This window comes from Venturia canescens, chromosome 6 (genome assembly GCF_019457755.1).
Source record: "Venturia canescens isolate UGA chromosome 6, ASM1945775v1, whole genome shotgun sequence".
Taxonomy (NCBI): Eukaryota; Metazoa; Arthropoda; class Insecta; order Hymenoptera; family Ichneumonidae; genus Venturia; species Venturia canescens.
This window is the reverse complement of record NC_057426.1, coordinates 8,827,233-8,845,070: the sequence shown is the minus strand read 5'-3', so window position 1 is coordinate 8,845,070 and position 17,838 is coordinate 8,827,233. Positions and strand designations below refer to the sequence as shown.

The 17,838-nt window shown below is 45.8% G+C and overlaps 1 protein-coding gene across 1 annotated transcript in view; it reads right to left on the bottom strand.

Annotated features, from left to right (window-relative positions):
- LOC122412354 (MAP/microtubule affinity-regulating kinase 3-like) overlaps window positions 1-17,838 on the bottom strand; it is a 50,614-nt gene that overhangs the window by 29,386 nt on the left and 3,390 nt on the right. Inside the window, exons 3-4 of the mRNA XM_043421824.1 lie at window positions 8,186-8,314; window positions 2,607-2,773 (exon numbers count right to left, since the gene is read on the bottom strand). Of these exons, the coding sequence (XP_043277759.1) occupies window positions 2,607-2,773; window positions 8,186-8,314 (296 nt within the window). The remainder of the gene's footprint in view (window positions 1-2,606; window positions 2,774-8,185; window positions 8,315-17,838) is intronic.

Below are 17,838 nucleotides of genomic sequence, written 5' to 3'. Positions count from 1 at the left end.
GGGGGGGGGGGGGGGGGCAGGATCGAATGGGAAATCCACTGGGGAGGCTTCGGGCCGAGCACCGATGACCTTGGACCTACAAAATCGACGGCGTGGCGTCTGAGAGTAGCTGAAAAAGTGGCCCGACCCTTGGAGAAATTTCGAACACCGTGTCAACGGCTCTCGAAGACACGCGAAGATCCGAAATTTCTTCGAACGGAGAAGAACCATCTGGGACGAGCTCCGGTGGGAGCGAAACGGTTCCAAAATGATGTGTCGTGCCAGGAAAGTTTAATCGTTTCGATGCTAATCTCTCGGCTCGTTTAACTACGGGGAACGATTTTTAACCCCCCGAAGACAGAATCCCCATGCGGTTTTCAACCCCAAAAAATACTCGAGCCATATTGTAAGGGCGTCCTGACCGAATTCGGGAACGATCTATCAACTTCAACGGGGAGATTGAGATTTTCAAGTCTTGACAAACAGACGAAAAAGTCCAGGCATACTTACCTCCCCCGTATGGCGAGGGATATCAAACTAAAAAATATACGCGCGCATACACACTCGTAAAGTTTCGAACGTTTAATATATTCACGAATTCCTGGCACTCGCGCTCAATTTCACTCGTGGCGTCACATACTTCGAATCGCAGTGTCTCGCGTGCGTCACGTGTTACCGTTATTATCTGCCTGCGGAATAGGGTCGTGTGACATCATCTCCTCACCTCCCCCCCGCAAAAGCTACAAATGCGAGACGATTTGACACTGCACGCCCTATAAAGTATCGGAATTTCGTAGTTGCCCAGATGTCACGTGTCATAATCGAAAAGTTTTTGAATCAAAAGACACCAAATTATTTTCACCCCTCGCACCTATCGATTCGCTCCCACTTTGTGCTTAACGTACTTCCAGATGTTGAATTTGGGTCGTTTTTTACTGGAATACTCGAATGATGACGCGAACGGAGTCCGGGAAAATATTTGACTTGGAGTCGTAACTTTGGGCAACGAATCGAGCAACGCTAAAATATGATAAATACTGTCCAAGTGTGAAGCTTCTCCATCGATTAATTTTCATCGATTTATCGTCCATGACGTTTTTAAGGTGTTTTTTAAAGCACCAAAACGGAGGAATCCGTACTCGAACATCGAAAGTGATCAGGTTCCTGACACTCGCGAGCTGCTTCGTTGCAATGGCACTGGGTAGGCAGAAAATTGAAATATTTTCAACGTACATAATAATTTTCAAAGTACACAATAATTTTGATGCCGAGAGCAGTTTTCTCAAATTTTACTATGTAGGACAGGCACAATTTAGGTCTGCGACATTCTCACATCGGACGATCCATCGATAACCGAATGTCACTCGAGCTTTTGGTGAAATGAAGTTGGCCAAATTAATTGGCGAACAGAAGTGAATCTTCTTTTCGACAAAGATTTACGTCACAAAGTGCACTCATGAACGAAGCGACTGCTTAAAATTTTACTCTGTGCCACTAGTTAATTTTCGTGTTTATAACCGCAACACCTCGTATATTTGGTGGGCGCAAAAGGAAAATACGAAACTATGCAATTTTTCGTATAGCACAGAGAAACGAATTGTCATGTCATCTCCTAAATTTTCATCAAATCATTTCATGATATAGTTTTAATGAAAATTCGCTCCGTGTCGATTTTTGATGCAGCGCAGCGCGTTAAATTGCTTATCAAGGACTGCGCTAATGGTTCCCCAAACTTCTGCATTATCCGACACTCTGCATTTCCTATAAAAGTCTCTCCCCGTAGTTGCTCGAAGCTGTCCTTGAAGTAGTTTCGCGATTTTTCACTGATTATTCGAATCCCATTCAACGCCAGTGCAAAGGTGTGTTTTCTGATAAACTTTTGGGTCGAATACCAGGTTCCAGGCTCCTCGACTATTCCAAGTTTCCGCTGGTCATTGTCTGGTGAAAAAACCTGACAGAACGATGCGGGACTTCGACGAAGTCATATCCGGAGCAACTGATCTGATCTTTGGTCCACGTCGTGGACGAGAAAAACGAATTTACGTAACAGTTTCCTGTTATTTGCGAACCTCTCGAACGCCAGAGATCGTTCACGGTCAAATTATGAGTTACGATGACATTGGACTATAGGTATGAAAAATGAGGAGGCTTCAGGGAGTCACAGAATGAATGTTTGGCAAAATGAACTCGCGGCGATTAGTCCAACGTAATATCTCAAAGGATTGCAACGTTTTTCGAGTGAGATTTACCGAATTTTCAGACGTACGAGCAAGCGTTTCCCAACGACAGTCGAAACGAAGCATTGAAATTTCGTAAATCGGCCAGATGTCACGTGTCGTAATCCGAAAGTTTTGGGATATAAAGATCCGAGTGCTGAGGCTCCCCTCCGTGGTTTCTAGCGATTAGATTTTTATTCCTTCTTTAACATTTAACTCCAAACTTTCATCGAAGTACGAAAGATTGAAAAATTTCATATATTTTTATGGGCACTGGAACGAGGGGAGGGAAAAAGGGTGAGAAATTGTGTAGGTGAAAAAAGTCGGTTTCTCAGCCTCGGGCGTTCGAAACGCGTACGTTTTTACTAGTGTTTCGAAAACCAAATGTGTGTAAATCCATTGTTTCCTCACCGATGGACGATCCCCTTGAGATGAATGTGATTGAGAGCAGAGACGAGTTGTCTCGCGTAACTTTTGGCTGTAGACTCGTCGAGGTGGCCGGTCGGCTGCTTCCTAATGTGAGTGTATAAATCACCTCCGGTCGCCAGTTCCGTCACGAGGTAGTACGACGAGTTGCACTGAAAAAATAAAGTTGAGAAGCCAGTGATTATTTCGAAATGAACGTTTTGGAACAGCGTGAGAGAATATTTTGAGAAATTGATAGAAATCTAGAGCCTCCCGAACTAGTTTATTTTTCAATGATTCGTGTTTGAACTTTGGCAATGCTTTTCTTGCATTAATTAGACATTTATCATGACAGTATTTCCCTGGGCGGAACGCTCGGCTCGTACAGCTAGAAATAAATGTAAAACGATCGACCAACGAAAATAATATTCACAGCCATTAATTATTGAATCCTCTCATTCTCGTAGCTCATCGTACTCCCTACGATTGCGTGTTACGAAGTTCATTTCAAAACGAGAATGAACAAGCTTCGCCTGCTTTCGTTATTGTTGAATTAAGTTGAGTTCGAAACTCCTCTGACTCCGGTACCTCGAACCATTTTTATAGTAATTTCCCTCAAATAATTTCACGAATGCAAGAGAGTTTGTCGAGTTTTCAACGAAAGCACACGCAAATGATGAGAAACACAACGATCGAGTTCCGAGGATTCGAATAAATTCATTCGAATTTCGTCAGTCGAAGGGAAAGCTCGCAGCTCCATATTTTGGGAAGAATCTTCGAAAGTTCGTAGCTCGGTGATACAGCGCGCAATAACTCGAGTTCGCCTTCGGAATGCGTCATATATATTTTACGAGCGAGCAACGTTGAGCTTATGCAGTCGCAGATGCTGCAAAATGCTTTGGGGCGAGCTTCGCTGCGTACAGGCTGCGAAGTGCCTAATACGCTTCCCATGGCCCATTCTCTCTCATCCCCAGCACACGCATAAACATTTATTATTTCTTTCTCGCTCGTTTCGTATGTTGCTTTCGCTCGTGAGATTATGAGGTGAAAACGAGCGAGATGTTTCGGATCCGCACACTTGCGTTTGTGTCGTATGATATTTTGCTTATCGAAAGGACTCTTTCGTGGCTCTCGCGTCACACACTCGGGGAGCGAATCCAGCGTAACCGGCTTTGCCGATCGGTGAGCCCGCGCGGATCGCCCTGATCCTCTTATTGTTTATAGCTATTTTTTCTTCTCCGATGAGGCCGAGGATTATCGCGAGAGTCTCAGACTCCTCGAGTTGTGTTATTCATCGATTGTTATGCCAGCGACTACGTCGGCGAGAGGACGAGCAACATGAAAGAAAATACTCGCCAGGGGGGAACGAATTTATCGAATAATTTCACGGAAAATTCGAATTTTCTCAATGATTACGGAATTCTCAGCCTCGAACTGCGGCCCCGCTCTTCCGCCCCTTTCCCTTGTTCTTCCCTCCAAAAGCTCTGCTTTAATGCGGTCACGCTTGCCAGCAGCGAGCATCTCAGCAACCGAGTTGACGGATCGATACGTCCGAAGCAGAAACGGCGAAATTTCTGTTTGCGAATGTTTGAAAATTTCATAGAGCGAGGGCCGTTCGAGGAATTTTTCAATCTAAAAATCAAAGCCGCGCGTCCCGCGTCGGTTGTCTTTGATGTTCCACGCAATTATTATTCCGTTCGCACCCTACGGCTCCCCCAAAATTCACGCTCTGATCTTCGTCCCCTCAAAATTCGGAATCGCGGCTGCGCTAATGGGTTCGAAGCGCGTTTTCTCTACTGCGCGTTTCCCAACAGGAGCTCGAAAGACTTGAGAAATCCTGGGTAACGAAATTCTAAGGAAAAATACTTTGCCAGTTTTCGTCTAATTCACTAACGAGGAATCGATTATTCTCGAACGAAACGGCGAGAGGCCGGAGGATGAGTCCGCGCGGAGGTGCGCGAACCCAGGCCTCGAGGCCCCAGCAATCTCCAGGGCATTTGAGACGCTGAATCGCTTGACGAAGCTCCTCCAACAATTGGATTAAAAAGGACCGCTCGATCAGCAAAAAGTATCGAAGTAATGGGCTTTGGATTCGTCATAAAACCGGATGAAAATCGATCGATTGATGACTCCCGAATGGGCAGGTGCGAAAGAGCAGCAGAGACTCAGTGGAATTAGGGGAGATAAGAGATCGGATGCGAGCAGGTAGAGTTTAGTCCACTGCGAGAGTTAATCCACTGGAGAGCAAGCGATTCGAGATCGGAGTGTTTGTTAAGGGGAGTTGACGCGAGGAGGAAAATTTCGTCTAATCGAGTGAGCAGCTGTGCGAGGGTGAGTACTTGCCCCATTAAAAATACAATTTCCTCTTATCTCGCGCTCGGATCGGACCGGACCGTGGAAGTTTCGAGGGTTCGATTGACGCACGAGGATTTCACAAGTGTCGTCGATAGCCGTGATGCACTGATGGATTAGTTGGCTCGGATGGGTGCATTGGAGAAGGAAAATACAGAAAAATAAGGAGTCCGAGGCGGCGGAGGATTCATCTCGGACGAGGAGATTTTCCTCGGGAGATTTTCTCGTGGAGAAAAACCCGGGCCCGGTGGAGCTTTCGGCTTCTATGTATTATCTCGTTAAATTCATAATTCAATGGGATTCGGAGGATCCCCTTTGACGATCGCACGAATAATTGGTCGGTTCGGAGCAGCTTTGTTCGTCAAAAACACACGGGACTTCATCGAACTCCGCGACGCTCCAATTAATTTTCCAGATTCGGCGCGTTGAGCGGCTCCGGGGCAGGGGCAGGGGAAAACTGACCCCATCTATAATTACGGAAATCCGGAGCCATCGATTCTATTATATTTCCTCCCTCTGCTCTGGAATATCGAATTACACTTTGTCCCCACAGTTCGTTCAATCACCAGCCAGCAACTCGCATGTCTCTCTTCTTCCTCTTTCACGTGTTTACCCTCGTATGTATTCATTGCAGGCTATTCGTTTCGAGTAGTTTTCCCAATTGGAAGTTTATCCGATAGTCATACGAGCTGGAAATCCGATCAACATTTATTTCCTCCTTCATCTGTTTCGTTGTATTACAAAATGCTAATATATTTTCTCTTATTATACACGTCGCATGGGCTGAATATCTCGTGAATTCCGATGCGAAAAACCGAACGAATGCGATCGCAGGGGCGGGGGTGACCCTGCTTTTGAGTTAATGACCTGCTTCGAACCGTGATGTTGGATTTCAGTAATTCGGTAATTCAAAGTTGGTATCGTGCCAATTGAAAGTGAGAAAAAGTAAGAAAACTGGGAAAGAAAGTTCGGTCGAAAAGACGTTTGCCATTAAGGATCGGCGACGTTTCGGCCGAAGGTGCGAGCTTGATTCCAGGGACAAAGGAGCCTCTCCCAATGAAGGGAATTTCATCAGCGCAGCTTCTTAATTGCCAGCTAGAAAACGAAGGCAAAATTTGAGAGGCAATCGTTTAATGAGTAAAATTAGTTGCCCCCGGCCCCTCTGCTGCCCCACGAGAGACTGAAATGTCCGCCAGCAGGAAGCGGCGAGCGGAGGGCGGGCAAAAAAGCCCGAATTCACCGGCAGGCTAATAAAGCTTCGGTAAAATAAATACGCTGATAGAGCAAACAAAAATTCCAGACGCCAGGGAGGATTGCCGTTTACCCGGGCCGATTGGGGAACGTTGACCTGGAGCAACTCCCGGTTAAACAATCCCAGCAGCTATCCTCGTGGAGGATCGTGATCATTCATATGTTTACGTACAGATGTGGAGCGAGGCTATGTGCGAAAGCTGAATCATCAGCGAGCCTGGAAACAATGAAGCGATCCGCTTGCGCAGCGTTATTGCAAGAAAAGCATGCAATATCGAGGCGCTTACTCGCTCCTATTTTTCACCAGACGCACGTTTTTCCGGGGCTATCGATATCGCCGTCGCCGGCGACGGATCCTGGATCGCGCAATCCCTGAGCGCTCATTTTTGAGTGACGACCAATGCGCTTTTTCTGGAAGGAAAACGGCGCCAGACTTCGCCCACTTTAATTCTCTTACAATTCACGGGCTGGTTGTCGCTCGTCAAATATGCAACGCCGCGTAACGCAGAAGGCCACTGCGGAGCTTCCGAGACGAAAAAGTGGCCTCGGGAACTCGAAGGTTCGAGTTCCAGCCTCCAACGATTCTCACTCGCTCCGTTGACATCGAGTGCGTTTCTTTCCGAGATATTCCTGTAACGCGCCCTTAATATTACACCCCGGCAAACTTCCGCTTCGCAAAAAGGTTGATTATTCTTTTAATTACGAAGGTAATTTCCACAGCTCGCCGAGTTCGCAGCAATCTTAGGCGGAGAGAACGGGATCCGAACAATGTGCATGCCCCGTGTGCACACGAGCTCGACTCCCAACTCAAACGAGCATGTTCAGCAAACTCCCGCACAAAAACGAGCCAGCCGTATTCTCTTTCCTTCAACTTTCCCCCTCTCAACGGCAACGCTCTCTTCTAGGATCGTAAAAGTCACGCTTTTGCGCCTGACAAACAATGACGGAGATTTTTTTCCACCTAACAATTTGAGAAAGTGCCACCATTCGAGTCGACGTGTACACACGACGTGACACCATCGCCCTTCTAACCCTTCACTCACGACTCGCGAGAGCCTCCCTTGTCAGGTGAGTTCTCACATTTCCCTCATATTCCTTTCATCCCTTAATGGAACTTCGAATGTTCCTCGACTTCGAATTAATGAAATTTTTATGTTTAATCGACTTACTCAATTTTTAAAGAGAATTTTCTTACGGTGAAAGAGAATTGAGCGAAGTGACGAAAAAATATAAATTTTCGGTAATCTCGTTTCAGGGAATGAATTGCCTGGAAAAATCGACGATTTTTGACTAGACACTCGACCTCGTATAAACATGCACAGACGAAACGAACAGTTTTTGTTTTCAGTCACCGCTCGCACTAGGCTCCTTTAAATTACTTTTTCAAAGTTTCACCCCCGTGAAAATTTAATTAAGCACTGTGAAAAGATGCATCACCCAGCAGACAGGACTATCTAAGCTTTCGTTCGATCATTTCGCCGGGGTAGTTCGCTCTCCTCGACTCCCTCAAATTCTGATGAGTTTCTTCTCTCACTTGTGAGTTTAAGAGCCTCGGGGCTTCTGGATAAATTTCAGTTGTTCTCGTGCGATTTGTCATAGAAAGGGGAAAAGAGTAGTACGAAACGAGCGGAAGCCTTTCTCCTGAGGAAGGAGACCGTCAAAAGTGCGAGGGGCGAAGCGAAAGCAAGCAATAGTGCAAAACAGAAAACTCATCCGCGGCCAGATATTTGCGCAAAACTCTAAGAGAGAATTCGGATTAAATGGAGCCTGAGATGAGAATTTTCCTGTACTTTCATAAGTTTTGTTATTTTCGTGTCATTTTACATCGAGTGCAATTACAATTTCATACTTTTTTTTCTCCATTTCTCATTCATAAACTTTGTTGATTATTAATAAATTTACGTTTAATGAAATTGCAGTGTTTATACTCCGAAAAAAGTGAGGAAAGTCAAATTTTATCGAAAATTTGAATTTTTACTTACTCGAATAGTTTCGTAGAGATAAACTATGCTGGGGTGCTGCAACTTGGCGAGGAGCTTAGCCTCTCTCGTAAGATTCTTGATGACATAGGGCTCCCGAACGGTGTTGGTATCGATTATTTTGATAGCGACCTGGAGCAGAAGAGAAACGACGAAAGTATGTGAATGAGGGCTGCGAGGGTTAGCCTCAAGCGAGTTTTTCGCTGGAGGAGTAAATTTTGGTGAAAAATATGAGTAAGCTGATCCAGCGGTGGCAAATTGGATGGGGAGGGAGGAATTAAAATTGAAATTAGAGGTTGGAAGATGGCTGAAATATTTAGAAAGTTATTTACAGGCTTGTGGTGGGGGATTTGTAAAAAAATTCGCACGCGCAGCCTCCTCATTGTGGAGGAGCGCGGAAACAGAGTTAGCCCGGTGACAGTAAAATTCATCTCGGTGAAGAGCGGATTAAGTTTCCGACGAAGAGAGACCCACTAATATCGTTATTGCGCCGCGCACGAGGCGGAAGAACCGACGAGAGATCGCAACGAAGTGGCTGGGACAGAGGATCATCAGGGAAGTAAAACAACATCGACTTGCTTAACTTGATTCTCAAGTTAATTTAAGTTCCACGTCGAAGCGAGAGTCTCTGCTGGGATGCTCTGGCGTTACGAGTGTACCGACGCTTTCCTCTCGTTTTCTCAATCTATACACGCGCTTTCGCCTCCTCAGAAGCCAACCGGAAGCCGCACTTTCAGGAGAAACAACCCTTTCGTGCGGGGACCGAAGCAGGCAGTTAACCGAGAACAGTCGAGCGAACGCATGGTCAAAATACTTGTTTCCTCTGAGTATCCGGACTCGAGAACCTGAGCGTTCAACACTTCATTGGAAATATGAAACGTGCACGTTCGAACGAAAAGTTGGAAAACAACTTCCGTTGGAAAATAATGGGAAAGGACGATTCGTTCGAGCACTTTGCTCCGACTCGTTCAATCTCTCGATCTAATAAGTTTCTGGCTTCAGGATTCTTTCTCCCTTTGCAAAACGCGCAGTCGCTTTTGTCCTGCGTCGAGAAATTCCAGTCCTCGAAAAACGCAGCTCGTAAATCCGCTCTCATTCTTCGATTCGTTCGCCTATATAACCCTCCCCACATATCTTTTTCGGCTTTTATGAAATGCAAAAGAGTCTTGTTGCTCCGAAGGAGCTAAGACCTCGAGAGAACACCAGCCAGATCTCATACATCATCAGACCCGTAGCACGGGAGCTGGCTGACGGCTTCCTTTGATATTCACCGGGATTCTTACCCGCGATGAGCGTGCTCCGTGACACGCTCTCGCGTATACGACCTTAAGCTCCTCTCACAGCTCCTACTAACTTTGTCCTTCGCATCCGCGAGACTCGGAAGAGAAACGGTGACGGTTAAACACGGAGATAGAATTCCACTTGGTTTGATTCATATTTTTCCTTTCAGTTCCAGCATCTCATTGAATTTCCAACTCCAACTACTTTTTTCATCGCGTTTCGACGAGAAACCGCGTCCTCAGTAAACATCAACTTACGATAACGAGATCATTGAATATGTTTCGATCAAATTAGAGCACGGAATTTTCGTTTGAACGATTTCAGAGGGTGACCAAAATTTTTTGTACACTTTTGGAAAAGTTTGTTCGCGAAGAAATGAAGAAACATAGCTCGAGAATCGACAATTTATTTGAAAAAAATTAAAAATTTCAATTTTTATGGGAACCGAGTGAATTACAAAATTTCTTGAAAAAGTGGACGAATAATGGGGGTTACGAAATTAGTTGAATCGAGCGATTTTCTTGGTGTTTGCATGCGCCGTTACAGAGAGCACCATTAATCTCGAGTAAGATAATGTTACCGGCGTTGAGATATGATCGAGGTGCAGTGAGTATACTGAAACAATCGGGTGCGATCTCGCGTGTATAATTTCACAGGATGAAAAACATTTTGGCGATTGTTTTTAGAGTCGATTTTTGCGAGGTTTTCGTCCCTCGCTCTCACGGCATTTCGCCACCGAGTTGAGTTCGTTTTGCATGTGGCTACGAAATATGGAACGTTAATTGTGTGGGTTTGAGCGTGTGAGCTGATCGGCATTTATTTATGTGTGGATGTACGCGAGCATAATCGTCGGCGTTGACTCGAAGCTGTGAAACTTGTATTATCGTCAAAGGTCTCACGATATTCGATTGCCCAATCCCAGCATTCAATCTTGCCATTAACGATCTTCAAATGGAAATAAAATATTTAGTAGAATGCAGCACTTTTTACAGGGAGTTTAAGGCGTCCACCCTAATTAGAATTTTCTAAAATCGATTTTTTTCATTGCATTTTTCGAAAGTGTACATATTTAAAAGTATCGTGCTAAAATTTTATAAAGATCTGAGTAGCCCAAGTGTGCTTTTGAGCGACGTTTACTTGGCTGTCTGAGCACGCTAATACGCACCGCCCAGTGCGGTCCGGCCTTTGCTTAAACGCGTTTTTCTCAAAATTACGTTTTTGGACGGCTCGTTGATAAAATCTCCGAAACTACTAAACCGCTCCTTACCAAAATTTTACCACACGTTCTTTATGACTCCAGCTGTGCCGCATATACAAATGTTAAAATTTTGAGTTGAACCATTTTTGTTTAGCAAAAAAACGATGAAAAAAACGTACTTTTTCGTAGTTTTTGGAGAAATGGCCGCCATTTTGTCATTTTTGAAAAAATCAAAGATCGTAGGATATGCGCTATAGCCATTTATCCATCGAATCTCGAACAATTTTTTTTCTCCGATCATCCATTCTAGAGATTTCATCAACAGCGCAGACCCAGCTTTTTTTGAATCTGTCTTCTCCCCCATTTTTTTGTACGAAAACTGGGTAAAGTAAATATTAAAAAAAAACTTTGTGTATTTTAAGAGTGTATTTTTGAGGCCCAACACTTTTTATATCCGTATTTGTAATTTATACCGATTTAAAAAATTCGTGAAAATGGTCTCCTTTTGCCTGCCCAATTAGGGTAGACCCCTTAACAGCGTTGGTTCGCCAGGGATAAAATTCTCGGTGCATTCGTCCGATCGAGTAAAACATCGAAGTCTTCTTTGCCTCTAAATTTTCATTTCGTGAAAACCCCGTGAAAGTCATTCAAATAATTTCATTTTATCTTTTTTTTCCTCAAAATAATTCTCTTCGTATCGAACGTTCATTGACGGATTCGCAATCGTACAAAAAATGACATTTCACCGCCAGGGAGCCTGCATCCGAAAGGTGGATCGGAAACGTCGAAGGACGTCGGATTGACAAGATAATCCAACCACGAATCCACGTGGTGACCTACTTAGGAATCCATTTGAGGGCATTGGCCCTATCTGAAGATAAGCCGTGGCTCGGTGAGCAGTCGTCCATCTACTAAATCGAGCGTTGATTGCTGTCTGGAGGTCCATTAGCCCAGAGGAGCCTCATTAAATCGAGCTCCCGAGGTCCGATCATTACTCGGCAGATGCGCGCCCACCTCTCCCCATTTTCCCTTCTCAAACTCGCCCGGTCCACGTGAGAGTCTCAACCGAGAAGGGATTGGCGATGCTGATCAGCATGGTTCACGAAAAACAGTGGAAAAGTTAATGGATTCGAGTCGTTTGTCAGGTGGAATTGAGATGATCGAACACGTCGAATGACCGACTCATCCTCCGATTATTTTCAAGCGACTGTCAATGTTTTGGGTAATTAATTAACTCACGGGGAGATGGGAATTGCCTTGAGCGAAGTAGGACGAAGGAGGGATGTTTGCTTAATGGTAATATTTGAGTGGTTTTCCTCCGAGCTGGCCACTGAACGTCTCAATGGTCAGAAGGTCAAGGGAAGGGAAATATCGCGGATTTCGTTGGGAGGTTGAAAAAATCGTAGCCGAAAATTATGACGACGAAGGGAGGCGAGAATTTCGTTAAAAACAATGAAGTCCGAAGGATTACAGGATTTTGATGCCTGAATCGAATTTTCCAAGGGTGAAGGTCGTTCAGGTCACTTTCGGTAATGCCCGGATTCACTGGTGTACATTCGTAAGAATCTCAGCCACCCTCAAAACAGAGTCCTTAACGTAATACAGCCACCCTGCAATGCGGAGAGCCCCTTCGCTTGTGTCCACTATTCCAAAAGTGAAATACTACTCTAAATGGGCAGGAAGGGTGGGGCTGCAAAGCTCCAAACGTTTTGGAACCTTTTCGCCGAAGGGTGAGCGAAAGTGGATGAAAGTAGATTTCCTTCGTCCGGTGAGCTTCGTGTCCGCACTCGTGAAATACTCTGCGAAGTGAATTTTCCAGAGAATGTCAGAAATTCCGGAGGCTCCCGGGTGGGCTGATGGTTCGGCCTCGTGCTGGGTGCCACCGAGGGGCGTTTGGGCGAGGAATTCTCGGTGTTTTTCGAGTCGAAGGGGTTATTTGGCCCTCCGAGTGTGTCCGATTTCGAGGTGCGTTCGAATCCAGATTCGATCGGTTTGGGGATCGCGGTTTTTGGGAAATTGAGTGAGTCTGGTTCGGAGGCTTCGCCGGAATCGCGTGATTCGTCGGAGCTCAATTAAAAACTTTGGGAGTAATTGATCGGCTTGAAAATAAAAGAAAAATGTCGAGCCGCCATCGGTGAAACTCGAGGCTACGAGAAACTTTTCCACTTTAAGGTTACTTAAGAGGTCCACTCAGTACTCTGTTTATTCCCCGCTGATGTTGTTTTGCGGCAAGAGTTTTGCGCGCCCCTTTAAGCAGTAAGTCATACGCGTCCGAGCGTGGACTATGCCACGGGGGGTTCATTTTTTCCCATCTTTCATCCACTCGGCGTTGGCGGTGGGCTGCTCCCCTTTGCCTATATTTTTCTTCGTTTTTCTTCGTCTCTGGCGATCCTCCGGTTATTTATTCCGGGTCCGAGTCCTTTATTTTTTTCTTCGCTTTCCACCGTTTTATCGAGCCTCCCTCGATTTATGGACCGGCCAAGTTTGTCGTTGCTCGCCGCACTTTCGCCGAGCGCTATGACAAGCCTCGAACATTTTTTCTCCGCCTCCTCCCGCACGAAGCACCAGGAAGAGGCTGTTTTTTATGTTTATACACATTTCGAGAATACATTTCGCGGGGCGTTTCTATATCTTTGTACATTCATGGGCTTGCCACTGGATTCCAGTACATTTCCAGTTTCAGCTTTCGCGTCGGGAGAGCTGCGTAGAGTTTCCAAAATGATTTCGAGTCCGTCCCGGAGCAAAGTTCGTCAAAAAATCGCCTCCCCCTCCGAATCCCCGTTCCACATTTTCCCCGTAGAACTCCGAACTCGCATTTGCAAGCTGCACCACGAGGATCCCTCAGATTTTCAGGTGTTTTTTTGCATGTTTTGCTCATCCAGTCCGTTGATCAATTCCCGACAATTTTCCATAACTCTGGGCTATCTTCCACCCCATTTTTTCGGTGAGTACCAGGGGGTGGCTGTGGGGAGGCTCACCCTCGCCGCAATGTCCGCCCGGAGGGCAGGTGTACTCGTTGAAGCGTGAACGAGAATATCCAAGAGTGAAACTAATCGCAATCCGGTCTTTCGCGACGCCCTTGTCGCCCGTTCATTTCCTACCTCGAGCACCCCGCCGCACGTACCCCAGCTGTACTTATATTCCGCTATAGTACTTCACCACATTGAACGAGAGGCGTATACACACCGCGAGAAATCATGGAGTGCTGCTGTACCGAAGAGGCGTAGGGGATGATGTTCTTCGAGCTCACGCCTCGCTAGACCCTTTCAAGCTCGTTCCACCGCGAAGGGATTTTTAATTCCCGGAGTAAATACAAGCCGAGCTTCCCCCTGGCCCCTCTCGTCCCTTCGCTGCTTCGGTATACAAGCGAGCGTGAGGGCGTGTACGTGTAAAGCTCGTGGGTACATATACAACTCACTATACACCGCTGTTTGTCCAGCGTTTGTTGCTACGCCCAACTTCCAACCTTCAACCATGTAGTCTCTCTCGTACCTTCTGTTTATACACCCTTCCAAGCTTCTCCGTGGCTTCGACGAATCCGTAGCACAAATATCGGAGCGTTATGCCGATCGTGCTGCGAGTATCAATCTCTCAATTCACTATTTTTACTCCCAAACATTTCCGACGCTTTTAATTAAATGAAATGTTTATTGGCCCTCCCCTTTCCGGGCTTCCGAATTCCATTCGATCTGAGGAATTTTTTAATATACGTCGCGTTACAATTTTCCGGACGCAACCCGAAGCGCCTGCGAACTCGGGCACGTATTTTTATTGTTAAAAGCATTTCGGAAGTTTGGCTCACCGATCGATCGAAAAACCGTGGGGCAGGCGACGGGAAAAAAACAAACGAGAGAGCGAAATTACTGAAATTGCCAATGAATCTTTTCAGCAATGATTTTTCAGTCATTTATTTATTGTATTTCTCTTTCGTTCCACGAAATGAGAATAACTCCAATCGTCATATATTTTTTTGCATTAAGCTTTAAGTGTGACTACTTGCAAAACGTGCCCATGACCGAGGCCTCCTTTGGCCTTGAGTCCGCTCGCGAGCTCTCGTCACGGTTCTCTTTTCTCGAGCTGCAGCAGATTGCCAGAGCAAAATTGAGGTCGTGGCTCTGGCCGTAAACCTCTGAAACACGCCGCCACCTTTCCAGCGCGCTCCCTCCTCGTGCTCGATTCTTCGTGTTCGCCATTTCGCCAATTATTCGCTTCGTATTACGATCGCAAGGAACCAGCAGCGAGTCGTAAGGAAACCTCTCGCTGCACACGCTCCAGCCCCGTGCTCGGTCCCGAATCTCTTGGCGTATAATTGGTCCTTCTTAGTCTCTTTATGGTATGACAATGTACTCGTTGTTATTTCCAGACGATTTTTTGTCGCGTCGGACTCTTTGCTGTCTGGAAGTAATAGTTCTCCTTGATGAAATTAGTTGATGAAATAAACTGACGAAACACATTGAGAACTCAACATTCCGAGATTTTTGGACGCTGCTTTCTCGGGCTTTCTCCCAAGGACCTTAATTCCCGAAGCAAACTTCGTTCGCTCGAGAGAGCACCGAGACTGAGTCGAGAGGTCACCGGGAATCCGCGGTTTTCGACAATTTCCGGCAAACCTATTCGAGCTCTGGAAAGAAGGAACGAAGCTCCGCTCGGTGTGCGAATGGAAATAAAATTTGAAGGGGAATCTATAAAATAAAAAGCGACGAGGGACTCTCGGAGCGTTAACGTGGCGCCGAGAAAATACCTCGTGCCGGTAAGGTGAGCGATAAAAACTAGTGGATATTTGCCGAGTTCTAAAACACTTTAAGGCGAACCAGGAACTGAGTGGGCTAAGTGGATGTCCGAGGAGACAGGGCGAGCGAATTTGCAGCAATCCACTCAGCTGATTGCGTTAGAAATAGAGGAAAAAACGAGGAGAGCGGAGGGAGGTGTCTCTTCTGGGCGAGTGCTGGCGGCTCGAGGGGTTCGTTGCTTGTCTTCTTTCCCCAGTGGACGTAGGGCTCCGACCATTCTCGAAGGGTCATCCCAACGGCTACTGCGTCGATGGACCGCGAAACTTTTACCCAAATTTGCCCTTCAACCGGAACGAGAGATCCGTGATCGTAGGAACGAGAAATCGACGACGTACCCAATCTCGTTGAGGGAGCAATCTCTTATTAAGGGAAACGCTTTTCAGCGTCGACGCTATGCAGCAAAATATCTTTTTGCTCGTTTTACTCACTCACCGAGCTCAAATTATCTGCTGCCATTTTTTTGCCCACCCGAAGACTCTTTATTGGTGGCAATGTTTCTTAATCATTTTTGCTTTTCAAATATTCGGGCACGATCCGTTGGCTCTTCCGAAAGCTCCACAAATATCGTTCCCATGAAAACTGTTTCAATCTCCCGCGTTTCCACGACGAATGGAGCTTGAAAAATTGAAGTTTTTCCACTGGCTCGCAGCCGGAGCCAGCTCAAGAAATTTTCCCCCACTGCAGTCATTCCTACCAGTTTTACTCTCACTACTCTCGATGACTGAATGAACGAACGAAGTCAGAAATGAAGGATCGATCGACGAGCAAAAGAACGAGGCAAAAAATTTCTCGTCAGCAATATTAACGGGACGGGATGAAAAGGAGGAGCTTTGGCGTGGGTGTTCTTCTTTGCTAGGGATGTCGAAACGGCTCGTATACGAGAAGCAATATATTTCGCGAGCGTAGAATCTACTCTCCGATTGTATCGAATTGAATCACCAAGGGGTTTCCGCCACAGCTTTATGGAGACCGGGCATTGCCAGCTTCTCCTCGTCTCCCCTGCTCAACGTACCTTCTCGTACTTTGTTCCGCTGGCGACACTTAACACCCTTCCTACTTTGAAAATTTGTCGATTCTTCGGGCAAAGTAAAAGCCAGTAATGACGCGGTCTTGTCGTTCTCGAAGCATCGGGAAAGAACCCTGCTCAATATTTCATTGACAAGAATCGAGAAGAGAGCTCAGAAATCGATTGCGACGTTACACAACGATCGTGTGCGAGCTCAAAAAATATCGGCGAATCGAACCTTGGGAAATGAGACATTTGAAACAAAAGAAATTCAAACTCGATCCCGCCAAGTGCCCACAGTTTCTGAGCTGCAGGAAAACACTTATCGAAAAGTCGGCAGAATAACAACCGTCCTCTTTATGGCTCTATTAAAAAAGAACTCTACTCTTAAAATCTTTACTCCGAAATTTGTAACATCTCTACGTCTACTCACGTATAATCCACGATCTTCAATATCTCTACTCGCGATGAGATACGTTCTGAAATCATCATGAGTAGAGATATTGGGGATTAAATATCACACCGGAGTAGATATGTTAAAGAGGGTGGACATTCTCTACTCAGATCCGCAGTTGTTAAGGAGCGGAGTTGTTATCGAGAATGACTATCGATAGAGTTGTTAACTAGCAGCTACATCATCACAGCTCTACATGATAACAACTCCGCTCTTTGAGCATGTATTTAGAGGAGAACTGTCATTGAATACATTACTGAGAGTAGAATTGTTGACTTGCTGCAACACAACTCGACTCTTACAAATCTACTCGATAACATTTCCACTCCGAAGATTTTTATTTTTGGTATGAATCACGTCTCTAACATTTCTATGACAAAAGAGGAGACCATATTGATTTTCAAATTTGAGAGTAGAGCCGTAAAGAGGACGGTTGTTATTCTGCCGAAAAGTCAATTGTGTTCGAGAATAGAACATTTTGTTGAGATATAAATAGTCGCGAGTCCGATGGACCAGAGCGGGGATAGAAATGCGAATAAATTCGAAAGAATAGCGCGTAATGTGAGCCGGATAAGCCGCGTGAGTGTAGCAGCAGATCTTCACTTTGAGGAACCACGACGATATAAGAGAGAGGCTCTCGGTGACGTTTGTACGAGAAAAAGAAGATCCTGAAAACGGAAGCTCATCCATTTCGAATGTACGCGTGTCACGCGCCTCGTTTCTCTGCTTTTCGCGAGAGGGGATCTCATCGGTCCTTTTCCTCTTTTCTCTTTACACTCTCCCCTCCCCTTTGTTCCCCGCTCGGCCTCCCGCCCCCGTTTTTTGCTTATCCCTCGTGGGAGTCGTTTAATTCTCCACGTGCTGTCGGGATTTCAATTTCGTACGAGAAAAAGAAACGAATTGTGTTACGGAGGCATGATCCCGAAG